Here is a 23,893-nt window from a genome sequence, read left to right as displayed (position 1 = left end):
ATCGCAGGGCACACAAAGACATACAACAGTCACTCTCACACTCACACTCACACCTCGGGACAATTTGGAGTGGTCAATCTGCCTGCCATGCATGTTTTTGGAGTGTGGGAGGAAACCGGAGGACCCGGAGAAAAACCACGCGAGAACATGCAAACTCCACACAGGGAGGCCAGACCGGGACGCGAACCGGCGACCTCTGCACTGTTAGCCGGTGTGCTAACCACTCGACTACCGGGCCCGGTGTATAAATCAAAATGATAATCAATGCATTTGGTGTAACCAGGGCAGGCATACATTTCACAGAAATGTCTTTAAATTTGTGCATTGCAGTCACGTTGCATATTTAAATGGATATGAAATGTGGTGTCCATTAAATGCCATGTTATTTTAAATATAGTTGAAGGAAGATTAAATAATTTAGTTTTGTTTTTGGCAGCCTGGTATTGGAGTCGATTGCACATCGACTTCACAGTGCAGAGTTCACAGTTCAGGGTTCAACCCCCGCTCCAGCCTCCCTGTGTGTCCATCCCTGGGCCTGTGTGAGTTTTTTCCAGATCCTCTGTTTTCCTCCCACATTCCAAGAATATGTATGGCAGGCTGATTTAATCCTCCAAAATGACCCTGGGTGTGAGTGTGAGCGTGAATGGTTGTATGTTTACGTGTGTCCTGCGATTGGCTGATTACTGTACATTTCTCCACTGCGAGACTAATAAAGGCAAATCCAATCCAATCCAATTACTGGTTCAGGGTGTCCCCAGCCTACTACCTGAAAACAGAGAATAAAGGTTCAGAATCCCCGCAACCCGAGTGAGGAATAAGTGTGGAACATGCACGAATGATGAATGGTGGAAGTCCAATCATCACAGATAATTTTGAAAATCTTGACCGGATGAGGATACCGTGATCACTCTGGTTACCGACAGAGCTAGCCGCTTCTGATTAGCCACGTCATGTTAACTTTTGAAGTGACACTCACAAAAGACTTGTGGTCGCTGGCGCAATCTCAATAATTCACTAAACTTCTAATTGGGCTTTGAACTGTATGCCTAATACGCCGAAATAATTATATGAAAGATGTCAGACATCGGGGACTGGTTCAAAAGCATTCCCCTCATTACCAGGGGCTGGTTTGCTGCCTCGGTTGCTGTTCCGCTCATCGGGAAACTAGGGTTGATTAATCCCGGAAACCTTCAACTAAGGCCAGATTTGTTCCTAAAGAGATTTCATGTAAGTGTTTGATGGGGTTATTCAAGCGAATGTTGTGTTTCCGAAATTTGTTGGGGGTGGGGGTTATTAGCAGGTGGCTAGCGTCAGTTACTCAACAGGCCGAACCAAAAGCTAGCCAATCGTCGCTCGCAACACAGGAGCTAATTTAAGACTTCCTGGTTCACTGAAAGAGACATAACACAAAATGTGAACATTTAAGACTTAAATGTTAAGTTTTTCCTGTATATGCATTGTATGTACAAAATATGTTTCAGTTTCAAGTCAAAACAGCCTTGTACTGAAAATCATACTTCGTTTATTTGGATTGGATTGGATTGGATATGCCTTTATTAGTCTCACAGTGGAGAAATTTACATTTCAACAGATAAACGTGTTTCTCAGAGCTCAGTAATATATTCTCCAATGGGATGAATAACATTTTGACCATCAATCAAAGATGTCACTGAAAGTGAATTCTCTAGCTAATATCAAATTTATTGGTCAGGTTACCCTACCTTCCTCCAGCACCTCCACCCCCCCCGCAACCTTAATGAGGAATAAGTGGTATGGAAAATGGATGGATGGATAGTCTTGCAGTGAAGACATTTACATTTCACAGCAGTAAAGTTATGAAAGGAAGATGAAAGGATAGAAATAAATAGAATTATCCCAGCAGATGAATTTTAGACATGCTTAGTTCTGCAAATTGTAACCATCTTGTGTTGTTTCTTTTCACTGGGCTTAAGGTCTTCAATTGTGGCGTTGTGCTGCAATTAATACAACCTTTGTGGCTAATTATAGACTAAATAATATTTCAAGATTGTGGGCTATATTACGGCTCACCATTGTTTGGTGTGTTTGCAGTACAACTTGTACAGGGGATATGATGATGTGGGGAGTACTTTCTTTGAGTTAGTGTACTATCAAAGCAGTTTATTTGTTGTCAGATTGTGTTTGTATTAGATTCACCTGCTCTGTTTTTAGCTGTGGAGACCAGTCACAGCCACCCTATATTTCCCAGTGTACCCCAACACCGGCTTTCTGTTCCTTGTCAACTTATATTTCCTCTACAATTACTCAACTCGGTTAGAGACAGGTAAGATGGCTTACCTCCAAGCACCCACATATGCTGTAGATTTTTTGTGTCTCATGCTTCTTTTTTCATTGGGTTTTTAAGGAGCGTTCGATGGGCGACCTGCTGACTATGTTTTTATGCTCCTCTTCAACTGGATCTGCATTGTTGTATCCTTTTCTTTAATCATGTTTTTTTTACTTCACATGGAGTGAAAGTTCTTCAAACCTCAATGATGTCATACTAGTATTTTTTTCTTTATAAACATTGGATGTGTGTTGATTGTTTCCAAGAGGTAAGATACGGTAACTTTTATAATGTAGGATTCAGCTACTTTGACAAATGAGAATTAGAGGTACAGCCGCATGTGAAAGTGAGCTGTTGTGATAGGTTAGCAATTAACATCCCCCTTCCCACATGTCTTCAGCTGTGATAAAAGCAAACCTTGTGGTTCGTGTCCTTGACTCTGGTTGTAGATAACTGGGCTGCTTATGAACATGCAGGTAAGCATTTTAATGGGCTGATTATTAAACCTGAATTTGTGAGCATGTCGGAAGGCAGTGTGTCACTATCCTACACAAATGGGTTAATAAAGCATTAAAATATTTATATTGAGCGGTAAAATTAACTATTTCTTATTCATCCATACAAACTAGCTCCAAGTGAGCCAATCCTAACCTTTAATATCCTAACGGTCATATATTTGGAGAATGAAAAATCACATCTGGCTGCCCGATAGTCGAGGATTTAGCATAGCGACTTCACAGTGCAGAGGTTGTGAGTTCAAATCTGGCCTTCCTGTGTAGAGTTTGCATGTTCTCTGCCTGGGTTTTCTCTGTCTCTTTTCATGATATAGTGATCACTTTTGTTCTTATCCTGTGACTGTAAAGTGCCCTTGAGAGTTTTGAAAGGTGCTTATAAATGAAATGTATGATTATTTATTTCATATCTGCATGAACCCGTACTGTACAATACAAGTACAATATGCCACGCCGCCGAGCCTAAAACAAAAATCCTATTTCCACTCATTATGGAAGTACTCACGCGTGCACCCCCTCCCCCCCCACACACACAGACACACCTGTTGTTTTCACCGATGCTTACAGAGTGTTTTTGTGTATAGCTCCTGATGATCCCATTGATCATGTCCGTACTATACATCTGGGCTCAATTCAATAAAGACATGATTGTGTCTTTCTGGTTTGGAACAAGATTCAAGGTAACATGTTATATCACCAACATCAGTGTATGTATTTATGAATAGCCTTGTTCATAGCATTTGGCCTCTCCATATCTAAGGTATTCATTATCACTTATCTCTCTGTCTAGGCACATTACCTGCCTTGGGTCATCTTGATCTTCAACTTCATCATTGGAGGATCGTAAGTAATCTCTTTGTTCTCATTTCTGTCCTTGAGTTGTTTTTTTTTCTGCAACAAACACACCGACATGCCTCTGCTCATTTTGCCGCAGGTTTGTGAATGAGCTAATTGGGAACCTGGTGGGTCACCTCTACTTCTTTCTCATGTTCAAATATCCCATGGACCTCGGAGGACGCTCCTTCCTTTCTACGCCACAGTTCTTGTGAGTGCTGCTATTAGAACATTGGAAGCGCGGCGCTGCCTGTGTTGGAATCAACATTTTTACCCGACAAATATCTTTGAATGCATTTACAAGTTTGAATCCCCATACTGCCACCGGGTACTAACTTCCACAAGTTAAAAATAATATTAAAACAACGTAATGCTACGGTGTGTGCGCGCAAGTCAGTATGCATTGTTGTGGAAAGCATGCATTGCAGACATAATCAAACCAGATTTTTTTAAAATTAACATTAACTTTCAAACGTACTGGTATAATGTAGGCCCGGTGCTAACTGATTGATTTTGTTTGTTATTTGGAGGTATGAGCAAGTTATTACCTTTTGGAATTTTTGGGGTGTTGTGAGTCGGACGTTTTGAGCATTTTACCAACAAGTACAGTAAAGTCTCGTTATATCGATATTCAAGGGAGTCCGAAAAAATATCGATATAACCGGGACTATCGATATATCCGACCCTGTTTGCATGTAATTTTCTCCGTGCGTGCATAGAAATAGTATCGATATAACCGGGACTATCGATATATCCGATATCGATATAACAACACTTTACTGTATATTTGAATGGGTTTGCTCTACAATGCTCAAACACGGTGCATTCATGTGCTTTCACAATGTAGGAAATTGCAAACACCCACTGTGCCGTTCCACATACAGTACAGTATTACACATTTTGCAATTGTGTTTTTATCGAATTGAGATGCCAAAATTAAAATTGGGATTAATTTCCCACTCCTAGAAATATGTTTTAATATTGTAATTTTGCTTTCATGTACCGGGACTGTAGTGCGGTGATATAGAAATACACTGCAACAGAATGAGTATTGAATGTTTTGGTTGACAGCAGTCTTTACAACAGAAAGAAACGTGTGTATTTTCGGAGTCAGCTCTCAGAATACAATATTCTAGTTATACACAACTGCAACCACAATAATTTACACAAGTTTAATTTCCTTTTGACTAAACTGAAGATTGTTTGGAAATAACGATTTGATTGTGATCCTGTATTAGCCATGTTTATATTTTGACAGAAGCCAAAATCGTATGGTCCGTATATCAATGGTATTATTGTACTGTACTTCTTAAACTTTTTTATCATTGCTATCATGCTTGACAGGTATCAGCTCTTCCCGACCAGGAGAGGAGGTGTGTCAGGCTTTGGCGCCCCTCCCGCTAGGAGACCAGCGCCCCAGGAGCAGGCAGGAGGCGGACGCCACAACTGGGGCCAAGGCTTCCGTTTGGAGGATTAATGAGCGACAAACATCTCCTCCTTTCAGCATCTGCACTTGGGTCAAAATGTTTGCTTTGCTGTTTAGATAACTTTCAATGATGAACATGATTTTTTTTGTAAGTGATTTCCCCTTCTTTTACTATGTTATTTCACCCTTTGACAGCAGATGGTCGGGTTGAGAGATGCAAAACATCCCAGTTGCTTGATTTTATTCTTCATGATGTATTCTCCAGCCTCACAGCTAGCATATCACACAACTTTGGAATTGTCAAAATGCTGGTGGGTAAATGCTTGAGATGAACCAGAATTGTTGTGGTATTAGTAGTACATACTTTTTATCATCGCAAGTCATTTTTGTTTTTGTAAATAAAACAGTTCCCCCAAAAAATCTAGTCTACAATGTGTCACTTTAGGGCAGGCTACCGTACCTCAGGCGCATGACAGCCCTTGGCCAAATGTAATTCTGAATATTTCCAACTCGCATCTTTTTAAAAATATGCTGAAAAGTGAATGGTTAGCAAGGATAACTGAGAATTAAGAAAAACGTTGAACACGGGCACTCTGTTTTAATGCATAGAGAAAGTTGCTGTGCTGAAAAATTGGGCAATAATCAACCACTGATGCAGAGATGTGAAATGTTAGAGACCTTATCTTGTGCAGGTCCTGAAGAACCAGTATAAATGAAGATTGGAATGACTGGGCAATTTGCATTTTTTTGGAGTGCATCAACCTCTTGTTGAATAGTTGATTACGGCCCAGGCTGTCCAGCAACCCCCACACAAATTTGAGGTTAAGATCCCTGCTTTCAACATAGTGGCTACTGACCTCAGAAGAGAAGATTCAATTTGTAGCCTTACGCTAGCAAGGTACTGCCCATCAAATGTTGGGGGGGGTCAGACTGTATGTCAAAATGTGAACAGCCTGATGAAGACAACTGTACACATTCTAATCAACCCATCAAATATCGTGGCATAAAGGTCTCCCAAGAATTGCGGCATTAAAGCTCCTACTGTACTTGTAGAGAATTGCAAGTTATGCAACAAGTAGTGAAATGTTTTACCATGCAAGATCAAAATACTGTACTAGGGATGGTGAAATTATGTTTCCCTGTATAGTGCATGGCGTGTGTTATGAGTTCATACTAGAATATCACCCGGAAGCCAAATATCCTTGAATGCATTGCGAGTTAGAGACAGATAAACACTTAACTATCAATGAATCAAATATGTAATATTTTGAATGTGAGAGGGTGGAAGAAAACGCACACAGGGCCCAAGCTCAGATTCATACCCAGAAACAATAATGTGTCAGCAATCTCATTAAATTGTTCTGGAACCAGACATGGAAATCAATCTCTTGAGTTTTAATGCATTTAGTTCAAGACCAGTACATGTATTTCATATTTATTCAGTTAGAGCAGTAAAAAGTGAAAATGCAGGCAGTATTTCTTTGAAGCCAACCAGAAGCCAGAATATGCTTGGACGCTTGAACATGAAACTGAAAGCAGCGGAAAACATGTTCATTCTGCTTTTCAAACCAGCGTTATACAGAAGTGACAGGTGAATCTCTAGCAGTGCTTGCGGAAATGATGCGTGAGGATGCAATAAGACAATACTTCATCCCTTTCAAACGTGCGTACAAATAAAAAAAAGATTGATTGTAAGGCAGTCAATACAGATTTGTTCTTACATTTATAAGAAAATGCTATTTGTACTTGTTAGAACTGACTTTACACAAACAAGCACATTTAGCAACGCCCCACTCCCCCCGCCCACTATCAGTTGAGAAGACAAAACACGCAAAGGCAAAAGCGGATGAAATATGTTCACAATTCACAGCTGAACAATATTCAAACTTGAAATGGTTTAAGTTGTTTCATCGCCATTCATGAATCTCCCCGACGTACGTTCAGTCAAAAATAGTCCCACGTTTTGTATTTCCATCAAAATGAACCATCAGTTGATGTGGAAAGACCTGAAAAGGCAGCATGGTGTGATCAGACAGACTATATTTTTTCAACATTAATAGGACAGAAAGAACATTCTGCGCTGTTATTGCCTCAGGTACTGATGCAAGAGCACACCAGCTGATTCAAAAAGATACAAGTGCGTTCTATCATTCATTGGCCTACTGCAGTTTGTCTTGGTGTGTCTTGCATGTGGCTCTTTGTGGCAAGAGAGTGGCTGCATTGCCAGCAGTGAGGCCAGAATTGCACTCCTGCAATCCAATCCCTCTCACTTCTCTTCAAGAACATTGTCGGTGACTCATTTTAGAAAGTGTCCGAGCACAAGAAAGCCTGATGGTAATACAAGTTTCATTAAAAAAAGTCTGACTCATTTTAGAAAGTATCCTAGCACAAGAAAGCCTTATGGTAATACAAGTTCCATAAAAAAAGTTGTACTGAGCAGAAAGCAGGTTCATTTTTTTCTCCAAAATAGGATTGATTTTCAGCAAATAAACAGCTGTTTTACATCTCGAGCTTTGCAGAACACAAACATTCTGCGTCCTGGGCGGAAATCTAAGAAAAAAAGTGAAACATGCCCTTCCAAGAAAACTGTAGTCTTTTTTTAGCAAGACAGAAAATTATTTACAAGAAAAAAAGTCCAGCTTTGGCACTCCTATACATGAGCGTCTGCACCACAGGTCGAGTGACACGCATGACAGATAACAGACATCCAATCTGCTTCGTTACCACACTATCTGCAGGGCGAGACAACCTTGCTTCCGCTTTTGGCATCGTGTATGTGACAACCTTTGTGACACTTGACTGTGGATTCACATCATCTAGAACAGCAATGAGACGAAAAAGAAAGTGAGCATGTGAGCCTGTGTGCCAACAACGAAATGTATGTAATTATTGTTCAAAGACTTGCTGTATAATAACTTGGAAGTTATTATTCATCTTAAAGTCAAATTAGGCCAAGTAACTTCCCATATCCCACTCATAGCAATTACAGCTATTGTTTGATTAATATAATTTCATCAAGACAGTTGTGAGGTGTGCTGTTGGTGTGACTGAGGAATTCAAGGTGGAGGTGGGACTCCACCAGGGGTCAGCTCTGAGCCCCTTCTTATTCGCTATGGTGATGGACAGGCTGACAGACGATGTTAGGCAAGAATCTCCTAGGACCATGATGTTTGCAGATGACATTGTGATCTGTAGCGAGAGCAGGGAACAGGTGGGGAAGAAACTAGAGCGGTGGAGAGAGAGAGAGAGAGAGAGAGGTAGAGAGGTTGTCATCGAATCCATCCTGTGTTCTTCCATCACCGTTTGGTTCGGGGCTGCCACAAAAATGGACAAAATCCGACTTCAACGGACAGTTAGGACGGCGGAAAAAATCATTGGCACCGCCCTACCCACTCTCGCGGACTTGCACACTGCAAGAATCCGAACAAGGGCGCGGAAAATCCTACTGGACCCTCCGCACCCTGCCCACCACCTTTTCCAACTACTCCCCTCAGGCAGGCGCTACCGATCCATGCGCACCAAATCCAGCAGACATTTAAACAGCTTCTTCCCCCAAGCCATTAACTCTTCAACAGTAGCCAAAATGGAACTGTATAGTGCCACTTAGCAGTTTTTTTGACGACGATACTAGTGCAGCGTGTTCTACCGGAAACAAATTCCTTGTATGTTCTACATACTTGGCAATAAAGATGATTCTGATTCTGATTCTGGAGGTATGCCCTGGAAAGGAGAAGAATGAAGATCAGTCGCAGCAAGATGGAATATATGTGTGTGAATGAGAGGGATCCAAGTACAGTACAAGAGTGATGCTACTGGGAGAAGAGATAAAGAAGGTAGAGGATTTTAAGTACTTGGTGTCAACTGTCCAGAGCAATGGAGAGTGTGAAAAAGAGGTGAAGAAGCGTGTCCAGGCAGGCTGCAACGGCTGGAGAAAAATGTCAGGTGTGATGTGCGATAGAAGGGTTTCAGCTAGGATGAAAGGCAAGGTGGATAAAACGGTGGTGAGACCAGCCATGATGTTTGGCCTGGAGACAGTGCCGCTGAAGAAAAGACAGGAAGCAGAGCTGGAGGGAGCGGAGCTGAAGATGTTGAGGTTTTCTTTGGAAGTGACCAGGTTGGATAGGATCAGGAATGAGTATATCAAAGGGGCAACTCATATTAGAGGCTTTGTAGAAAAAGTCAGAGAGGCCAGAATGAGAGTTTGGACATGTCCAGAAGAGAGAGAGTGACGATATCGGGAGAAGGACGCTGAGCCTTGAAATGACAGGCAGGAGACCGAGAGGAAGACCGAAGAGGAGGTTTATGGATGTGGTCAAAGAGGACATGAAGGTAGCTGGTGTGAGAGAAGAGGATGCACAAAACCGGGTTAGATGGAGGACGCTGATTCGCTGTGGCGACCCCTGAAGGGAAAAGCCGAAAGGAAAAGAAGGAAGGAAAATAAGGTTTATTAACATCATTATCCACAGTCAACAGTCAGTCACCTTGATATTTTCACACTAATAACATTTGAGGCATGAAGTCAAAGAACCAAATGTCGCAGATTGATCAGTGAATTGCCAGTAAAAATATGTATGTACTGGTCAAACAAATGTCCTCTTCAAAAGAGATTGTCACTGACACACAATCATTAGCTGAAATGGCAATGCCGACTGCCTCCAATAATTGCATAGTGTGCGTGTGTCTGTGTGTGCATGCTAATGATGGCATTGTGCTACTCTCATCCCACCATGCCATCAAACTGTAAATTTAAAGGACAACCGACACTAACTGACATCAGAAAAACATTTTATAGCATCTAAAATACCCAAAACACGCAGGATGATATTTTTAGTCAAATGCAAAACACCAATAAAAATGACTTAAAGTGTCTACAAAGAACTTCAATTTGAAACCGGAAGTGGCCAGTTTCAGAAGGTCCCGCCCCCATGTTCATGACGTCACGCCAAGACGTCTTGCCTTGCTCGAGAATCAAAACAATGGTTTCAGATTTGGAGAACATGCTTTCTTGTTACTCATCCAGTTATGAATATGATTCAAATAGTTCTGAAGAGAAAAGCATACATGTTTGCAATTGATTAAATAATTTATTCAGTGTCATTTTGAGGCATCAGGGGGGGGGGGGAAATGTCGCACCCAAAAAAAGGCAGAAGATGGCGACAAAGCTCCGTGTTCAAATGGGCTCAAAAATTTTGTCACAATAAACAAGGATTCACCATTGCGTTATTTATGTGTTCCTTCTAATTTCGCCATCAACACGGATCAATGCAAAGTTTTCAGATCAAACAAAGTACCGCAAAATGCATTGATGTGATGAAAGGACTGCTACAGTGTGTTCTTTCTCCGTCAGAGGCGTTCCTTCCGTGACGTGACGACTCGTCACCAACTCAAAAACAAGACTCCGGACAAGTTTTGTCCATAATTTGTAAAATGGCTTCAAATGACTCCTACTGGACGTATTTTAATAAGATTCCACCGCATATAGCTATATTTTACGTTTTAAGACTCGCGCTGAACATTCAGGAAGTCTTGTTTTTGAGTTGGTGACGAGTCCGTACGTGACGTCAGGAAAGGACCGCCTCCTTACCGTAAAAAAAGACGCATTGTAGCGTCTTTCCATCATGTCAATGTATTTTGCTGTACTGTTTTTTTTAAAAAGCATGTCTTACACCCAAAAGCCGCCAGCAGAGGGAGGCAAACTCCATGGAAGGAATGTATCAGCCTGTGGAAACGGGTTGATTCATTCCTCACTGGAGCTGGTCGCCATTTTTCTGCCTCTTCTTGGGTGAGACATTCCCACCCGCCCGTTTGCCTCAAAATGGCCCAAATAAATTCTTTAATCGATTGCAAACATGTATGCTTTGCTCATCAGGACTATTTGAATTTTATTCATAACTGGATGTGTAACAAGAAAGCATATTCTCCGAATCTGAAGCCATTGTTTTGATTCACTAGCAATGTAAGACGTCTTGGCGTGACGTCACGAAATGGGGGCGGGACTTTCTGAAAATGCCCAATTCGCAGCTAATTTTTTTGCAGATTTTGGACACTAAGTCATTTTTATTGGTGTTTTGCATTTGACTAAAAATATCATACTGCATGTTTTGGGTATTTTAGATGCTATAAAACGTTTTTCTGGTGTCAGTTAAAAAAAAGTGACGTCGGTTGTCCTTTAAAGCACCAATCACAGTTAATTTGACACAAACATGTTCCTGGGTGGATGAGAGCGCAGCTGCGGCATTTTAAAGACTCAGTCCACCATTCAAGGCCAGAGCCAATCACAAGCAGTTATTTCTGCTGCGGGTCATCTGAGGATGAAGTTCTCTGTGTGAAATCTGGTGACAAGTGGGCAAAAACTGCAGCCAAGATGGCAGCAGTCACTTTTTGTTTATTTTTTTTATGTTTTTTTTTCCAATTTAAAGTTTATTATGATTTCACAGGTCCATACAGTCAATGAAAAGAAAAAGCATACAAGTCACTTCTACATCCATTAGTATTCTGGAGTATTTCCATCTTAAAATAACCAAAACTAGGTGAGTAATACAAAACATATAAGGACTAGTAATGTACTCAATAAGTCAACAGTGTAACCATTTTTATAATATAATAAAATGAAAACAAAGAAAGAAAACGCCGTGAAACAGCACCACAAAGTGCACAAAGTTGTGTGCATTTGAACAAGTACATATAAAGTGACTTAAAGGACAACCGACGTCTCCAGACAAGTTGTGTCCATAATTTGTAAAATGGCTTCAAATGACCGGGTCTGTCGGAAAGTCGAGCCTCAGATTGAGGAGGAACAGTGTGGTTTTCGTCCCAGCCGCGGAACAGTGGACCAGCTCTACACCCTTAGCAGGGTCCTCGAGGGCGCATGAGAATTCGCCCAACCACTCTACATGTGTTTTGTAGACTTGGAGAAAGCGTTTGACCGTGTCCCTCGTGGAGTTCTGTGGAGGGTACTTCGGGAGTATGGGGTACAGGAGCGGCTGATACGGGCCGTTCGGTCCCTATATGACCGATGTCAGAGTCTGGTTCGCATTGCCGGCAGTAAGTCGGAATCGTTTCCAGTGAGGGTTGGGCTCCGCCAAGGCTGCCCTTTGTCACCGATTCTGTTCATAACCTTTATGGACAGAATTTCTAGGCGCAGCCGAAGCGTTGAAGGTTTCCGTTTTGGTGGCCTCAGTATAGCATCTCTGCTTTTTGCAGATGATGTTGTACTGTTGGGGCCTTCAAGTGGAGCTCTCCAACTCTCGCTGGAGCGTTTCGCAGCCGAATGTGAAGCGGCTGGGATGAGAATCAGCACCTCCAAATCTGAGACAATGGTTCTCAGTCGGAAAAGGGTGGAGTGCCCTCTCCGGGTCGGGGAGGAGATTTTGCCTCAAGTGGAGGAGTTTAAGTATCTGGGTGTCTTGTTCACGAGTGAGGGTGAAAGGGATCGACAGGCGGATCGGTGCGGCGTCTGCCGTGATGCGAACTTTGTACCGATCTGTCGTGGTGAAGAAGGAGCTGAGCCACAAAGCAAAGCTCTCAATCTACCGATCGATCTACGTCCCAACCCTCATCTATGGTCACGAGCTATGGGTTGTGTCCGAAAGAACGAGATCCTGGATGCAAGCGGCCGAAATGAGCTTTCTCCGTCGGGTGTCCGGGCTCTCCCTTAGAGATAAGGTGAGAAGCTCGGTCATCCGGGAGGGGCTCAAAGTCGAGCCGCTTCTCCTCCACACCGAGAGGAGCCAGATGAGGTGGCTCGGGCATCTGATTAGGATGCCCCCGGGACGTCTCCCTCGCGAGGTGTTCCGGGCATGTCCCACTGGCAGGAGACCCCGGGGACGACCCAGAACACGCTGGAGAGATTGTCTCCCAGCTGGCATGGGAACGCCTCGGGATACGCCAGGACGAGCTGGAAGAAGTGGCTGGGGAGAGGGAAGTCTGGGCTTCCCTACTGAAGCTGCTGCCCCCGCGACCCGACCCCGGATAAGCGGCAGAAGATGGATAGATGGATGGATGGATGGATGGCTTCAAATGACTTCTACTGAGCGTATTTTACAAAGATTCCATGACATATAACTATATTTTACGTTTTAAGACTCGCGCTGAACATTCAGGAAGTCTTGTTTTTGAGTTGGTGACGAGTCCTCACGTGACGTCAGAAAAGGACCGCCTGCTGACCGAAAAAAGACACATTGTAGCAGTCCTTCCATCACATCAATGTATTTTGCTCTACTTTGGTCTGAAAAAGTCCTGTAGGACTACAAAGAGGCAGAAGAGGGCGACAAAGCTCCATAGAAGGAATTAATCAGCCTATGGAAACGGGCTGATTAATTCCTTACACGGCTTTGTCGCCATGTTCTGCCTTTTTTGGGTGCGACATTTCCCACCGCTGATGCCTCAAAATGACACGAAATAAATTATTTAATCGATTGCAAACATGTATGCTTTCTTCTTCAGAACTACAGTAAAGTCTCGTTATATCGATATCGGATATATCGATAGTCCCGGTTATATCGATACTATTTCTATGCACGCACGGAGAAAATTACATGCAAACAGGGTCAGATATATCGATAGTCCCGGTTATATCGATATTTTTTCGGACTCCCTTGAATATCGATATAACGAGACTTTACTGTATTTGAATCATATTCATAACTGGATGAGTAACAAGAAAGCAGATTCTCCGAATCTGAAGCCATTGTTTTGATTCTCGAGCAAGGCAAGACGTCTTGCCGTGACACCACAAACATGGGGGAGGGACCTTCTGAAACGGGCCACTTCCGGTTTCAAATTTAAGTACTTTTTAGACACTTTAAGTCATTTTTATTGGTGTTTTGCATTTGACAAAAATATCATACTGCGTGCTTTGGGTATTTTAGATGCTATAAAACGTTTTTCTGATGTCGGTTCAGAAACAAAAAAGTGACGTCGGTTGTCCTTTAAGAAGCCCAACCCCCATCTCCTCCTCGGGTTACTCAAATATCTTTTTTTCCCTGTTCATCCAACAAATATAATTTTGCTGCTATGAAATGTAAATGTCTTCACTGCGAGACTAATAAAGGTAAATCCAATCGAAATGTATGTTCTTTACACATGAAAGGGAACCAAACTAGTTATTTATCATTTCATTACAACTTATCATTCATCTTTTTGTCAATGGATGCTACAGCTCCATGTTTGCTTTCAAAACTTTCCACCATGTCTCTGATCCACTGATGAGAAGGAGGCTTTCATCCTCTCCTCTTTCATCTAGAACTGCTTCATGTGTTTGTTTTTTACTCAAACATCATAGAGTACATGGGGAAAGTCGTTAAGATTGCACAACTGTCCATGTTTTTATGTTCCTGTTTATTATTTTGCTTTGTGTTGACTATTATGTGAGGTGCTTTGTTACATCTACAGCTGTTGTGAAAGCGCTATATGAATTAGGATCTATTGTATTGTACTGGGGCAGCCCGGTAGTCGAGTGGTTAGCATGCTGCCTTCACAGTGCAGAGGTCGCTGGTTCGCATCCTGCTCCGGCCTCCCTATGTTATGAGTTTGCATGTTTTCCCCGGGCCGGCGTGGGTTTCTCCGGTTTCCTCCCACAAGTCTGTCTATATACACACACTCACATTCGTGGCGTGAGTTTGTGTTACTTCCGGGTTGAGTGAACTCTGGCGCGAATGGCTGCCGCTGCTCACCCGCAGAAAAATAAGGTCCTTATCCCGAGACAGTAAAGTGTCCTTGAGAGTTTTGAAAGGCGCTTAGAAATAATATGTAATATTAATATTTATTGGAAGAAAGACACTACCCAACACAAATTTTTCAAACTTTTGTTTTGTCAATTCAGTTTAGAAATGTATAACAAAGTCAATGTACTGTAGTTACCATCAGCCAGTGACTCTCCCAGGTTTCTCCATGGTCAAAACATCAGTATCTGCCGCCAGCCGCTGTCTTTGTAATCCTCCCTCACTGTCTTTGTCCACGGCAACAGTCACTTCAATCCAGCTACCAAAACACATAAGGCATCATTTTCAACACAGCCCAACGCAAGCATGATGCTTTGTCAGGTGTGGGATATTTTATGTGCATGAAACTTAGATTAGACAATAATAAAATACTCCATAACCTCGTACAGTACATCAATGGACAGAACTTCGGACACACATCACGGTAAATAAAACAGAGCATTATTATTGTGTAAGAAGAAATATTAATACATGCAAGTGTGGGTAATTTGAAACATATACATTTAGAGACAACTTTGGGCATTCAGGATGTAAGTACTATACAGTGATACCTCGGTTTACAAACGCTTTAGCTAACAAAGCTTTCGCCTTACGGAAATTAAATTTGCGAGAATATAATCTTGGCATACAAACTAGTTTTCGGGAAACACACGGAGCGCCACAATGGCTGTCGGAAGAACACCAGACCACACGGCCGAACAGCGCCACCGTGGCTGCTGGACTACTTTTCCACTCCCCCTTTCTCTGAGTGCATACATGGTTTGCTACCAAGTAGATACTTTTGCTTTTTTGGGACCGAAAAAGACTCCACCGCAGGCTAGTGTTCAGCCAAAGAGGACGCAAAACAAAATTAGGGATGAGCAGAAGAAGGAGATCAAAACACGAACAAGGTGTGTGTTTGTGTGACTTAGCGTCCCAGTACCGGTATGCTAAGTCAACCATTGCTACGTGTGGCTAAGGGTGTTTCTGTGTTGTCTAAGCAACGGTCTCAGGCAATAGAGGTTGAAAAACGGGGTTGATTTGGATTAACGAAAAGCAGCTCGCAGGGGACAGTGTTCGCGAGGGTATCATCGTCGAGAAAGCACGGCAAATTCACACGGATATCATCAAGAGGCAATTACATCAACGACCATCACAAAGGTAAATAAAAAACTTTATTTTACAGTACAGTTTATTTCTTTAATTACAATACAACAGCACATTTATTACACATAAAATAAGGTATATTCTGTATAGTTTTAAAGGACAACCGACGTCTCCGGACAAGTTGTGTCCATAATTTGTAAAATGGCTTCGAATGACTTCTACTGAGCGTATTTTAATAAGATTCCACCGCATATAGCTATATTTTACGTTTTAAGACTTGCACTGAATAGTCAGGAAGTCTTGTTTTTGAGTTGGTGACGAGTCCGTACGTGCCGTTACTAAAGGAACGCCCCAGACTGAAAAAAAGACACATTGTAGCAGTCCTTCCATCACGTCAATGTATTTTGCTGTACAGTGGTACCTCGGTTCTCGACCATAATTCATTCCAGGACCCTGTTCGAACACCGAAACCATATCTTTGCTCCTGTCACTTGCCAGTTGACAGCGGGGGGGGGGGGGGGGGGTGGGCGGGTTTGCGATGAACTCGCCACCGTACCTGGACTCTTCCTTCGATGCGCGAGTGTATCCGGTCCGAGGTATTTTCCCTGCGTCCCGTAAATTTATGTCATCTTCCGGGATTGCGTCATATTGCACCCTCGTGTGCCATTTGCTTTTTGCCGTAGTAAGCGTGCCTTCTTACTCGCTGTGTTTTCTTTGATTTGTGAATGAACATCCTGCTGGGTTAGTACGTCTCTGCCACCTGCTTTGGGATCCCAAACATTTCACTACGTTCCTGTAATGATATGAGCAAATTGTATTTGCATGTTCTACTAGTGATGCCTGGCTTTAGATCAAAGGAGCATGCGCGCTGCTGCAAGTCAGTCTGATGAGAGCCTACGAGAGCCACACATGTCAATTGCCTTCTCCCTCCAACCAACACAGCCGTCCTAATAAAGAACCTCAACTCTATCCAGAAGTTGTATCATTTACCGAACCCGCTTACATAAAGCAACACAGTTCCGACGAGCTGCCGTCACTCTTGCTCGGAACGTGACAGCTTCGGATGACTCGGCTACAGGATTTTCTTTTCTCTTAAAATATCTATCCAATGACACTTGCTCTCACTCCCACGGTCACATCACTACATTTCACAGCCTCCTTCACAGCCTTATTCTTTAATATCGTACTGATCGTAGATTTCGCCATGCTGTATTCCCTCGCCAGATCAGACACTCGCACACCTCCTTCATATTTTGCGATTATTTCTTTTTTAAATGCAATAGTTGTACGTGCTACTTTTCTTTTGTCACTTTAAGCAGCACTTACTTTCTTTGGAGGCATGATTATGAGATAAAACTCTTCGTACACCTATATTAAACGCTACAGCAAAACGCAGCACGTCCGCAAGCGACAACAGTTGGTCACGGAGAGAGCGATACACCTGTGCGCCGCTCAGCTCCCCACCCTCGCATACGCACTCGCGCGTCGTATTGGCGTTCGAACACCGATTGATGTTCGAACGCCGAAGCAAGAATATCTCGAACACCGATTTGTTCAAACTGTGAGGCGTTCGAGAATCGAGGTACCACTGTACTTGTTTGGTCTGACAACCTCATGTTGCACCCAAAAGCTACCAGAAGAGGGCGGCCAAGCTCCATATAAGGAATTTATCAGCCTGTGGAAACGGAGGTGGCCACAGGAGGTCGCTATTTTCTGCCTCTTTTTTGGTGATACATTTCCCCTCAATGTTGCCTCAAAATGGCACGGATTAATTATTTAATCGATTGCAAACATATATGCTTTCCTCTTCAGAACTATTTGAATCATATTCATAACTGGATGTGTAACAAGAAAGCATATTCTCCGAATCTGAAGCCATTGTTTTGATTCTCCAGCAATGCAAGACATCTTGGCATGACGTCACGAACTGGGGGCGGGACTTTCTGAAAATGCCCAATTCGCAGCTCAATTTTTTGCAGATTTTGGACACTTTAAGTCATTTTTAGGGGCGGCCCGGTAGTCGAGTGGTTAGCACACCGGCTTCACAGTGCAGAGGTCGCTGGTTCGCGTCCCGGTCTGGCCTCCCTGTGTGGAGTTTGCATGTTCTCCCCGGACCCGCGTGGGTTTTCTCCGGGTCCTCCGGTTTCCTCCCACACTCCAAAAACATGCATGGCAGCCAGATTGACCACTCCAAATTGTCCCGAGGTGTGAGTGTGAGAGTGACTGTTGTATGTCTTTGTGTGCCCTGAGATTGGCTGGCAACCAATTCAGGGTGTCCCCCGCCTCGTGCCCGAAGACAGCTGAGATAGGCTCCAGCAACCCCCGCGACCCTAATGAGGAATAAGCGGTACGGAAAATGAGATGAGATGAGAAGTCATTTTTAATGGTGTTTTGCATTTGAATAAAAATATCATACTGCATGTTTTGGTTATTTTAGATGCTATAAAACGTTTTTCTGATGTCACTTAAAAACAAAAAAGTGACGTCGCTTGTCCTTTTAGGCTTATTTAGTAGAAAATTCTGTTTTATTGGGACCTAGAAACGGATTATTCTCATTTTTAATGGTTTCCTATGGGAAATTAATGTTTGGAAGACACACTTTTCACCTTACACACACTTTCTGGAAACCAATTACGTTCGTGAGCTGATGTATCACTGTATTTATTTATTTTAAACAGAAGACACCCACCTCCCCTTTTCAGTGATGCTAGAGTTGGTCTGGTCCAGCTGAGCTGGGCTCAGGTCAGACACACTGTGAGTGAGTTTTTCAGTCAACCACTGTACTGTGTCTGAATTATGCAGCTTGGAGTTCTCCATAGATGCTGCAGCAGTTTTCTTCTCGCCAACTTCCTCAACTACAGCAACGTCGATGGGGTTAGATGTGAAAACTCAACAAAGCATGACAGAATGATCAGAGTTGCATACCTTTTCCTTCCAGTGATACACTATGGTTTTGTTTGTTAAAATTCTCTCCGTTTATCTGTTGTCCAGATTTCTGCTGATCTTTTTGGCTCTGGTAAGCTTCCAACCACGCCAGGATTTCACCATTCTTCAAGGCCGAGCGATGTTCCTTAAACCAGCGGACAATGTCAGTGCGCCCCATGATTGTTTGCGCTTCCAGCTGACTGTACTCCTCAGGCGTTGGCCACTGGGTCCGACAGAACATCTACCAAAATAAGTCAGAGGAGCAAAAGCAAAATATTACATAGAAGACAGCTTTATAATTTGCATTATTACTCAAAAACATATTAATGAGTAGAGTTAAATTACCATCTAATTAGTCACCCATAACCTGTTAAAAATAACGTTAATTTCTTGTCACAGGCTATAAAACCCGGTCATCCTTAGCAGTTATTGTAAAAAAGGAAATGTTTTCTCTTCGTGACAGCTCAGGGCATGATATTTTGACAAGGTTAGTGTTTCAAATGTTACCTCTCGCAAGAGAGTGAGTGAGCCACTTGGGATGGGAGCAGGGCTTGTCGACAGAGAGAGGATCGGAGGATGTGGAGAAGAGGCGGAATTAAGAATGGGAGGTGATGGAGAGGCAGACAATGTTGGAGGATGAGGGGAGGAGGCTGCAAGTACAGGAGGGGAGCATGAAGAGGATGAAGAAGAGAGAAATGGTGGGAGAGCTGATGATTGGAGCATTTTTCCATCCTGCTCGCGATGTGAGGAACCATTGAGCAACACTCCTGGCCTGTCGCCTTTGTCTTCCGTGTTCTTGGACGTCACGCTGAGCAAGGCCTTCTCCATATTCTCCCTCAGCGCCTTGCGCTCAGAAAACCAGCAGTCCACTTCATTTTTGGACAGCCTTGTCTCCTGGGCCAGTTGCTCTAGAGCAGAAACAAGTTCAAGATGTTAGGTGAGCTGCTTCCACAAAAAAAACAGCACAATTATCTCAACAAACTCTTTGTATGTTGGGAGCAAGCGAATCACTTTGAGGGGAAAAAACATAACAAAACAAAATGCCATTATATTGAATGAACATTCATCTACACAGAATTACTGTGTAGATGACATCACTGATACATCATGTATCAGTGATGTCATCCCGATATGATCAGATCATCCCTATAATGCTATCTAGTACTATACCCGGCGCATAAGTCTTTCATGAAATTCTGGTCGTGAAAAGTATGAAATAATGTTCCCCAAATTCACAACGGCCACCCCGTCCCTACTTCCCTGTGGGGAAAATAAATCTCTAAAGTCTTGTTTGTTTGGAAAAGGTCTTGGGATTTTTAAATTTAAACTCTATTCTGTATTTTCCATTGTATTAATTGCATCCAAAGGCTTCATTTTCTTCAAAAGATGACCCTGAGCTTCTACGCAAGGGCTCCTTTTATGTGAAGTAATATTGAGCCACAAGAGGTCTCGCAACTTCTGTCAGCAGCCACCGACTCCATTTCCTCCTGTAGAAATAGCGCGCGATCCATACTGGGATATATAAAACGGCATTTCATTTAAATAATCTCTTAAAATGTCTTTGCAAGGTGGAATTTTTTTCACGATTTCCCCATAATTTTCCATTTTTGGCAAAATTATTACAAATGGAAAATTCGCCGTTGATTGTGCTTGTTTTGATATTTATTATCTCATGAAAAAAAAGACATTTGCTTATTTCTGAAAATTCTAAGGCCAAAATATTCCATGATTGGTAGATTGGTAATCTCTGAATATTCTATTTATTTTTGTGTTGTGATAAACTCTAATTAAACCGTGGAATATTCAGCATCTGACTATCTGACTGTTTTGTTGATGTTCCCTTTATTCCGCCACTGTCTAATGGGTGAATAACATATCTTCAGCGTCACCTGTAGTGCCTTCTAATGTACATGCCTTATACATGGTATGCGACCATATGTCGCATACCAGTGCGACATATGGTCCGGAAAATACAGTACTTTATTTTCAACCCCTCATCAGAGGTTTTGTTCCTGAGCTAAATCATTGTGCTTATTCAATCGTTTACCATCTTCCCCTGTTCCATAAAAAAAGTCTGACAGCAAAGTTGTACCAATCTCAACATCTGTTGGAGTGCTGCTTCTCTGGAAACTCTCCTCAAGTGTCTTCAGTTGCTCAGAAGATTTCCCCTTCACTCGCTCCAGCAGGGGGAAGTGGCTCGGGACTGCTTTCCTAACGGGTCCATCTTTAGGTACTGGTGTCACCTCAGCTTTCACCAACAGAGGGGGTGGATGAACACCTTAAATGTGACAGAGAGAGAAATGTAATTATATTACCCAGAAATTCAAATGTAAAACAACACAAGAAATGCAAGTAACCGATGATCTCAATGGGTTCCACTTTTTATCCCGACGAAATTACACATGAATCGCAAACATAAGTAGAAGTAGAGCTGACGTTGCAAACGGTTCCTCAAGGTGTTTTTTTGGATAAACCATGACCTGCGTTCGTCATATTTGCATGTACACGGATTTAATTCCAAATGTAATTAGTTTTGAGTAATATTCAATTTAGAAAGTAAACAAATGATTAAAAAAGGCATTGGAATCTAATTCATCGTTTTTGACTGTTAAATTCAAAGGAGTGTTTGTTAACTGTACTTTTTCAAAATGTCAAACGAATAGTGTAATATTTGTGAATTTTGAGGCTAGTGAAATTATTATGCGTTTACTGTTCATCGCAGTCAGACAGCCGCAGGGCCTATATGAGACGTTGTAGAGTTCACATGACACTTTTTTTTGTTTGTTTGAATGTTTGATCTCCTTCCATCAGATTTGCAACATAATTTGGGTTGGAAATGGCCAGTTTGCCCATTTTCAAGCTATACTCATGGATCAAAAAATCAATTCACCCTGAATATTCAAACTATAAATCAGCTTTGCTCCAGGTGGATAGCTGTCCTCCCAGGCCCTCCTCCCACAGAGCCCGCTGCCTCATTGGGAGGACTCGCCTGAAGTCACATCGATGCCAGCCTTCTACGCAGCTATAATTTCTCAATTCTTAATGGCTGCACAAGGAATGTACACATTGTAGAAATATGAGCTTTTGTGTGCTACATGTACCGGAGAGGAAGTGGAGCTTCCCCACTTATATGACAACACAATTTCTTTCATTTCGAAACAAAGGCTGAGTGTGATTGAGTAAGTGATTTAACGCAAGACCGAGCGAATGTGTATAAAAGTGGGACTAATGCTATTACTAGCTTGGTTCAAACTAAAATTGGCTCCAAGCAACCGCTGTTAACAAGTAGTATTTATCAAGTACGCCAATATCCTGATGTCTGGATATCGGTCGCAGACCATGACAAAGGGTTTCTGAACCATAAACAGCAACTATCAGTCCTCTGTTACTGTTGTGTGTTGTGAGAGGAACAGTATAGTACTGTGTACACCCTTAGCCACACGTAGCTGTATACATAATTTTGATCGCATTTAGGAAATATTCACGAATATAGGAGTTTAATATGTATGGCATGTGTGTGAAATTCTCATCATACACATTTGAGATTGTCAAAATAGGCAAATATTATATACGTCTAAACAGCCAGCCATCCATCCATCCATCTTCATCCACTTATCCAGGATTTCCTATTGTTTAGATTGCATCATCAAATCCTTGCCTGAAATCTGTGTGTCCAGGCTGGCCCATAAACATGATAGTCCTTTAAAAAGAGATGGTGTTCCCATGGCAACAACATAGACAATATTCTTCTCGTCCCCAACCCGTGGATCAAAATTATTACAAAGCTGTTATTTGCGGACTGCGCATTGCTGTTTCAAACATGGCATTTGAAAAAAAAGGAGAGGGGGTCAGCAATGTTGTCCCCGCAGGCATCAAGCCCGCCCTTCCCTCATCTCACAGGAACACATTGCTGCTACCTCCCAAAATATATCAAATAAAATTGCAATTACCAGCATTGGGACATTGTTTTTTTCTAGAAATTGTGTTGGTGTGATCTTTTGAGAAACTAAACACTGGCAGGGATCTATAGAAATATCATGTTGCATATTGATAATGATGCATTTTCTCGAATGAGAGGTAGAATGTGATCAGTATCTTCTCATAAATCTCAAAATTCTGAATAATAACTCTTAACATGTGATTCAAGGTATTTTGAGAACATTTCAGAAGTGCATATCGAACTGGTAGCCTTTTGCATTAATCAATAGCTGAGAAGTAGCTCTCCTGTTTCAAAAAGGATTGTGACCCCAGCTTTAGGGTTAGATAAAAACCCATTGGTCGAGTAGGTCACAATGATCAGATGTGGGATACCAAATACCTTTGAGATTAAGGAGCCTCTGTTCACTGAACCACTTCTTAATCTCGCCTCTGGACAACCCGGTGGTCTCTATCAGTCTGTAGATCTGTCACGTGACAAGATGCATAAGATTATCACCGTCTAATTTCATAGCAGTTTACAGTGGTTATTGCATTATTCCAACCTCTTCTTCCTCTGGGAAAGGACACTGCATGTAACTGGACCGCAGCACCGATAGCTGCTCTGCTGTTTTGTTGGGGTCTGCAGTGAAATTTAACACTTTGGGCAAGGAGAGCTTGGATGTGGCAATAGGCGTAGATATGGCTTGAATGATGGAGGGCCGTTTACTCTCGGAGGCGGTTGAGGGTGAGGGCAAGGGTCGTTTGAGCGACTGAGCAACCTGTGTCAGGGTGGCGGGTGAAAAAAATAGAGGCAAAGACCTCATGTTATTTATTTGATCATTTTGACATTTAGAATTATATAGGTTGTCATTTTTTTTGTTATTCTATTTTCTGCACTATAAGGATTAACCAGATTATAAAGTGCACCTTCAATGAATGCCATACAGTGATACCTCGACTAACGAAAGCTTTAAAATTGTTCACTTTACGAACATTAAATTTGCGAGAATATAATCTTGGCATACAAACTAGTTTTGGGCGGCCGAATCAAACCACACAGCGTCACGGTGGCTGGAAGACTAGTTTTCCACACCAACTTTCTTTGAGTGCAGACATGGTTTGTTATCAAGTGGAGTACTTTTGCTATTATGGGACCAAAAAAGAC

General features: G+C 42.3%; 2 protein-coding genes across 12 annotated transcripts in view; one reads left to right on the top strand and one right to left on the bottom strand.

Annotated features, from left to right (window-relative positions):
- Nucleotides 1-907: 907 nt before the first annotated feature.
- Nucleotides 908-6,312, top strand: derl1 (derlin 1). Its single transcript, XM_088997978.1, has 8 exons — nucleotides 908-1,227; nucleotides 2,191-2,302; nucleotides 2,384-2,448; nucleotides 2,755-2,781; nucleotides 3,402-3,497; nucleotides 3,608-3,660; nucleotides 3,752-3,862; nucleotides 4,996-6,312. The coding sequence occupies exons 1-8, from the start codon at nucleotides 1,075-1,077 to the stop codon at nucleotides 5,126-5,128; spliced, it is 750 nt and encodes a 249-aa protein (XP_088854104.1). The 5' UTR covers nucleotides 908-1,074; the 3' UTR covers nucleotides 5,129-6,312.
- Nucleotides 6,313-6,451: 139 nt separating this feature from the next.
- Nucleotides 6,452-23,893, bottom strand: part of zhx2a (zinc fingers and homeoboxes 2a) — a 40,711-nt gene continuing 23,269 nt past the window's right edge. The window contains exons 6-15 of one of the 11 annotated variants that reach the window (XR_016115210.1): nucleotides 23,292-23,507; nucleotides 23,129-23,213; nucleotides 20,903-21,088; nucleotides 19,318-19,718; nucleotides 18,811-19,051; nucleotides 18,575-18,740; nucleotides 17,923-18,215; nucleotides 14,939-15,058; nucleotides 8,755-8,797; nucleotides 6,452-7,893 (exon numbers count right to left, since the gene is read on the bottom strand). Coding sequence is in view for 6 of the 11 variants with exons in the window: in XM_088997974.1 (XP_088854100.1) it covers nucleotides 14,941-15,058; nucleotides 18,575-18,740; nucleotides 18,811-19,051; nucleotides 19,318-19,718; nucleotides 20,903-21,088; nucleotides 23,129-23,213; nucleotides 23,292-23,507 (1,413 nt within the window). In the remaining 5 variants the exon portion in view is untranslated. Of the gene's footprint in view, nucleotides 8,301-8,754; nucleotides 8,798-13,092; nucleotides 13,239-14,938; nucleotides 15,059-17,922; nucleotides 18,216-18,574; nucleotides 18,741-18,810; nucleotides 19,052-19,317; nucleotides 19,719-20,902; nucleotides 21,089-23,128; nucleotides 23,214-23,291; nucleotides 23,508-23,893 lie in introns of those variants that run through there. The other 10 variants (XR_016115209.1, XR_016115211.1, XR_016115208.1 and 7 more) reach the window with 10 other exon arrangements.

Source organism: Hippocampus bargibanti, linkage group LG06 (genome assembly GCF_051943395.1).
Source record: "Hippocampus bargibanti isolate YZ-2025 linkage group LG06, ASM5194339v1, whole genome shotgun sequence".
Lineage (NCBI taxonomy): Eukaryota > Metazoa > Chordata > Actinopteri > Syngnathiformes > Syngnathidae > Hippocampus > Hippocampus bargibanti.
This window is presented reverse-complemented; position numbering and strand designations above follow the sequence as displayed.

Bases quoted from the DNA above. Each gene is read 5' to 3' on its own strand.
- derl1 (XM_088997978.1), top strand. From the start codon at position 1,075: ATGTCAGACATCGGGGACTGGTTCAAAAGCATTCCCCTCATTACCAGG. The intron at 2,303-2,383 runs GTAAGATGGCTT...TGGGTTTTTAAG, and splicing joins CTCAACTCGGTTAGAGACAG to GAGCGTTCGATGGGCGACCT. The intron at 2,782-3,401 runs GTAAGCATTTTA...TTTTGTGTATAG, and splicing joins GGCTGCTTATGAACATGCAG to CTCCTGATGATCCCATTGAT.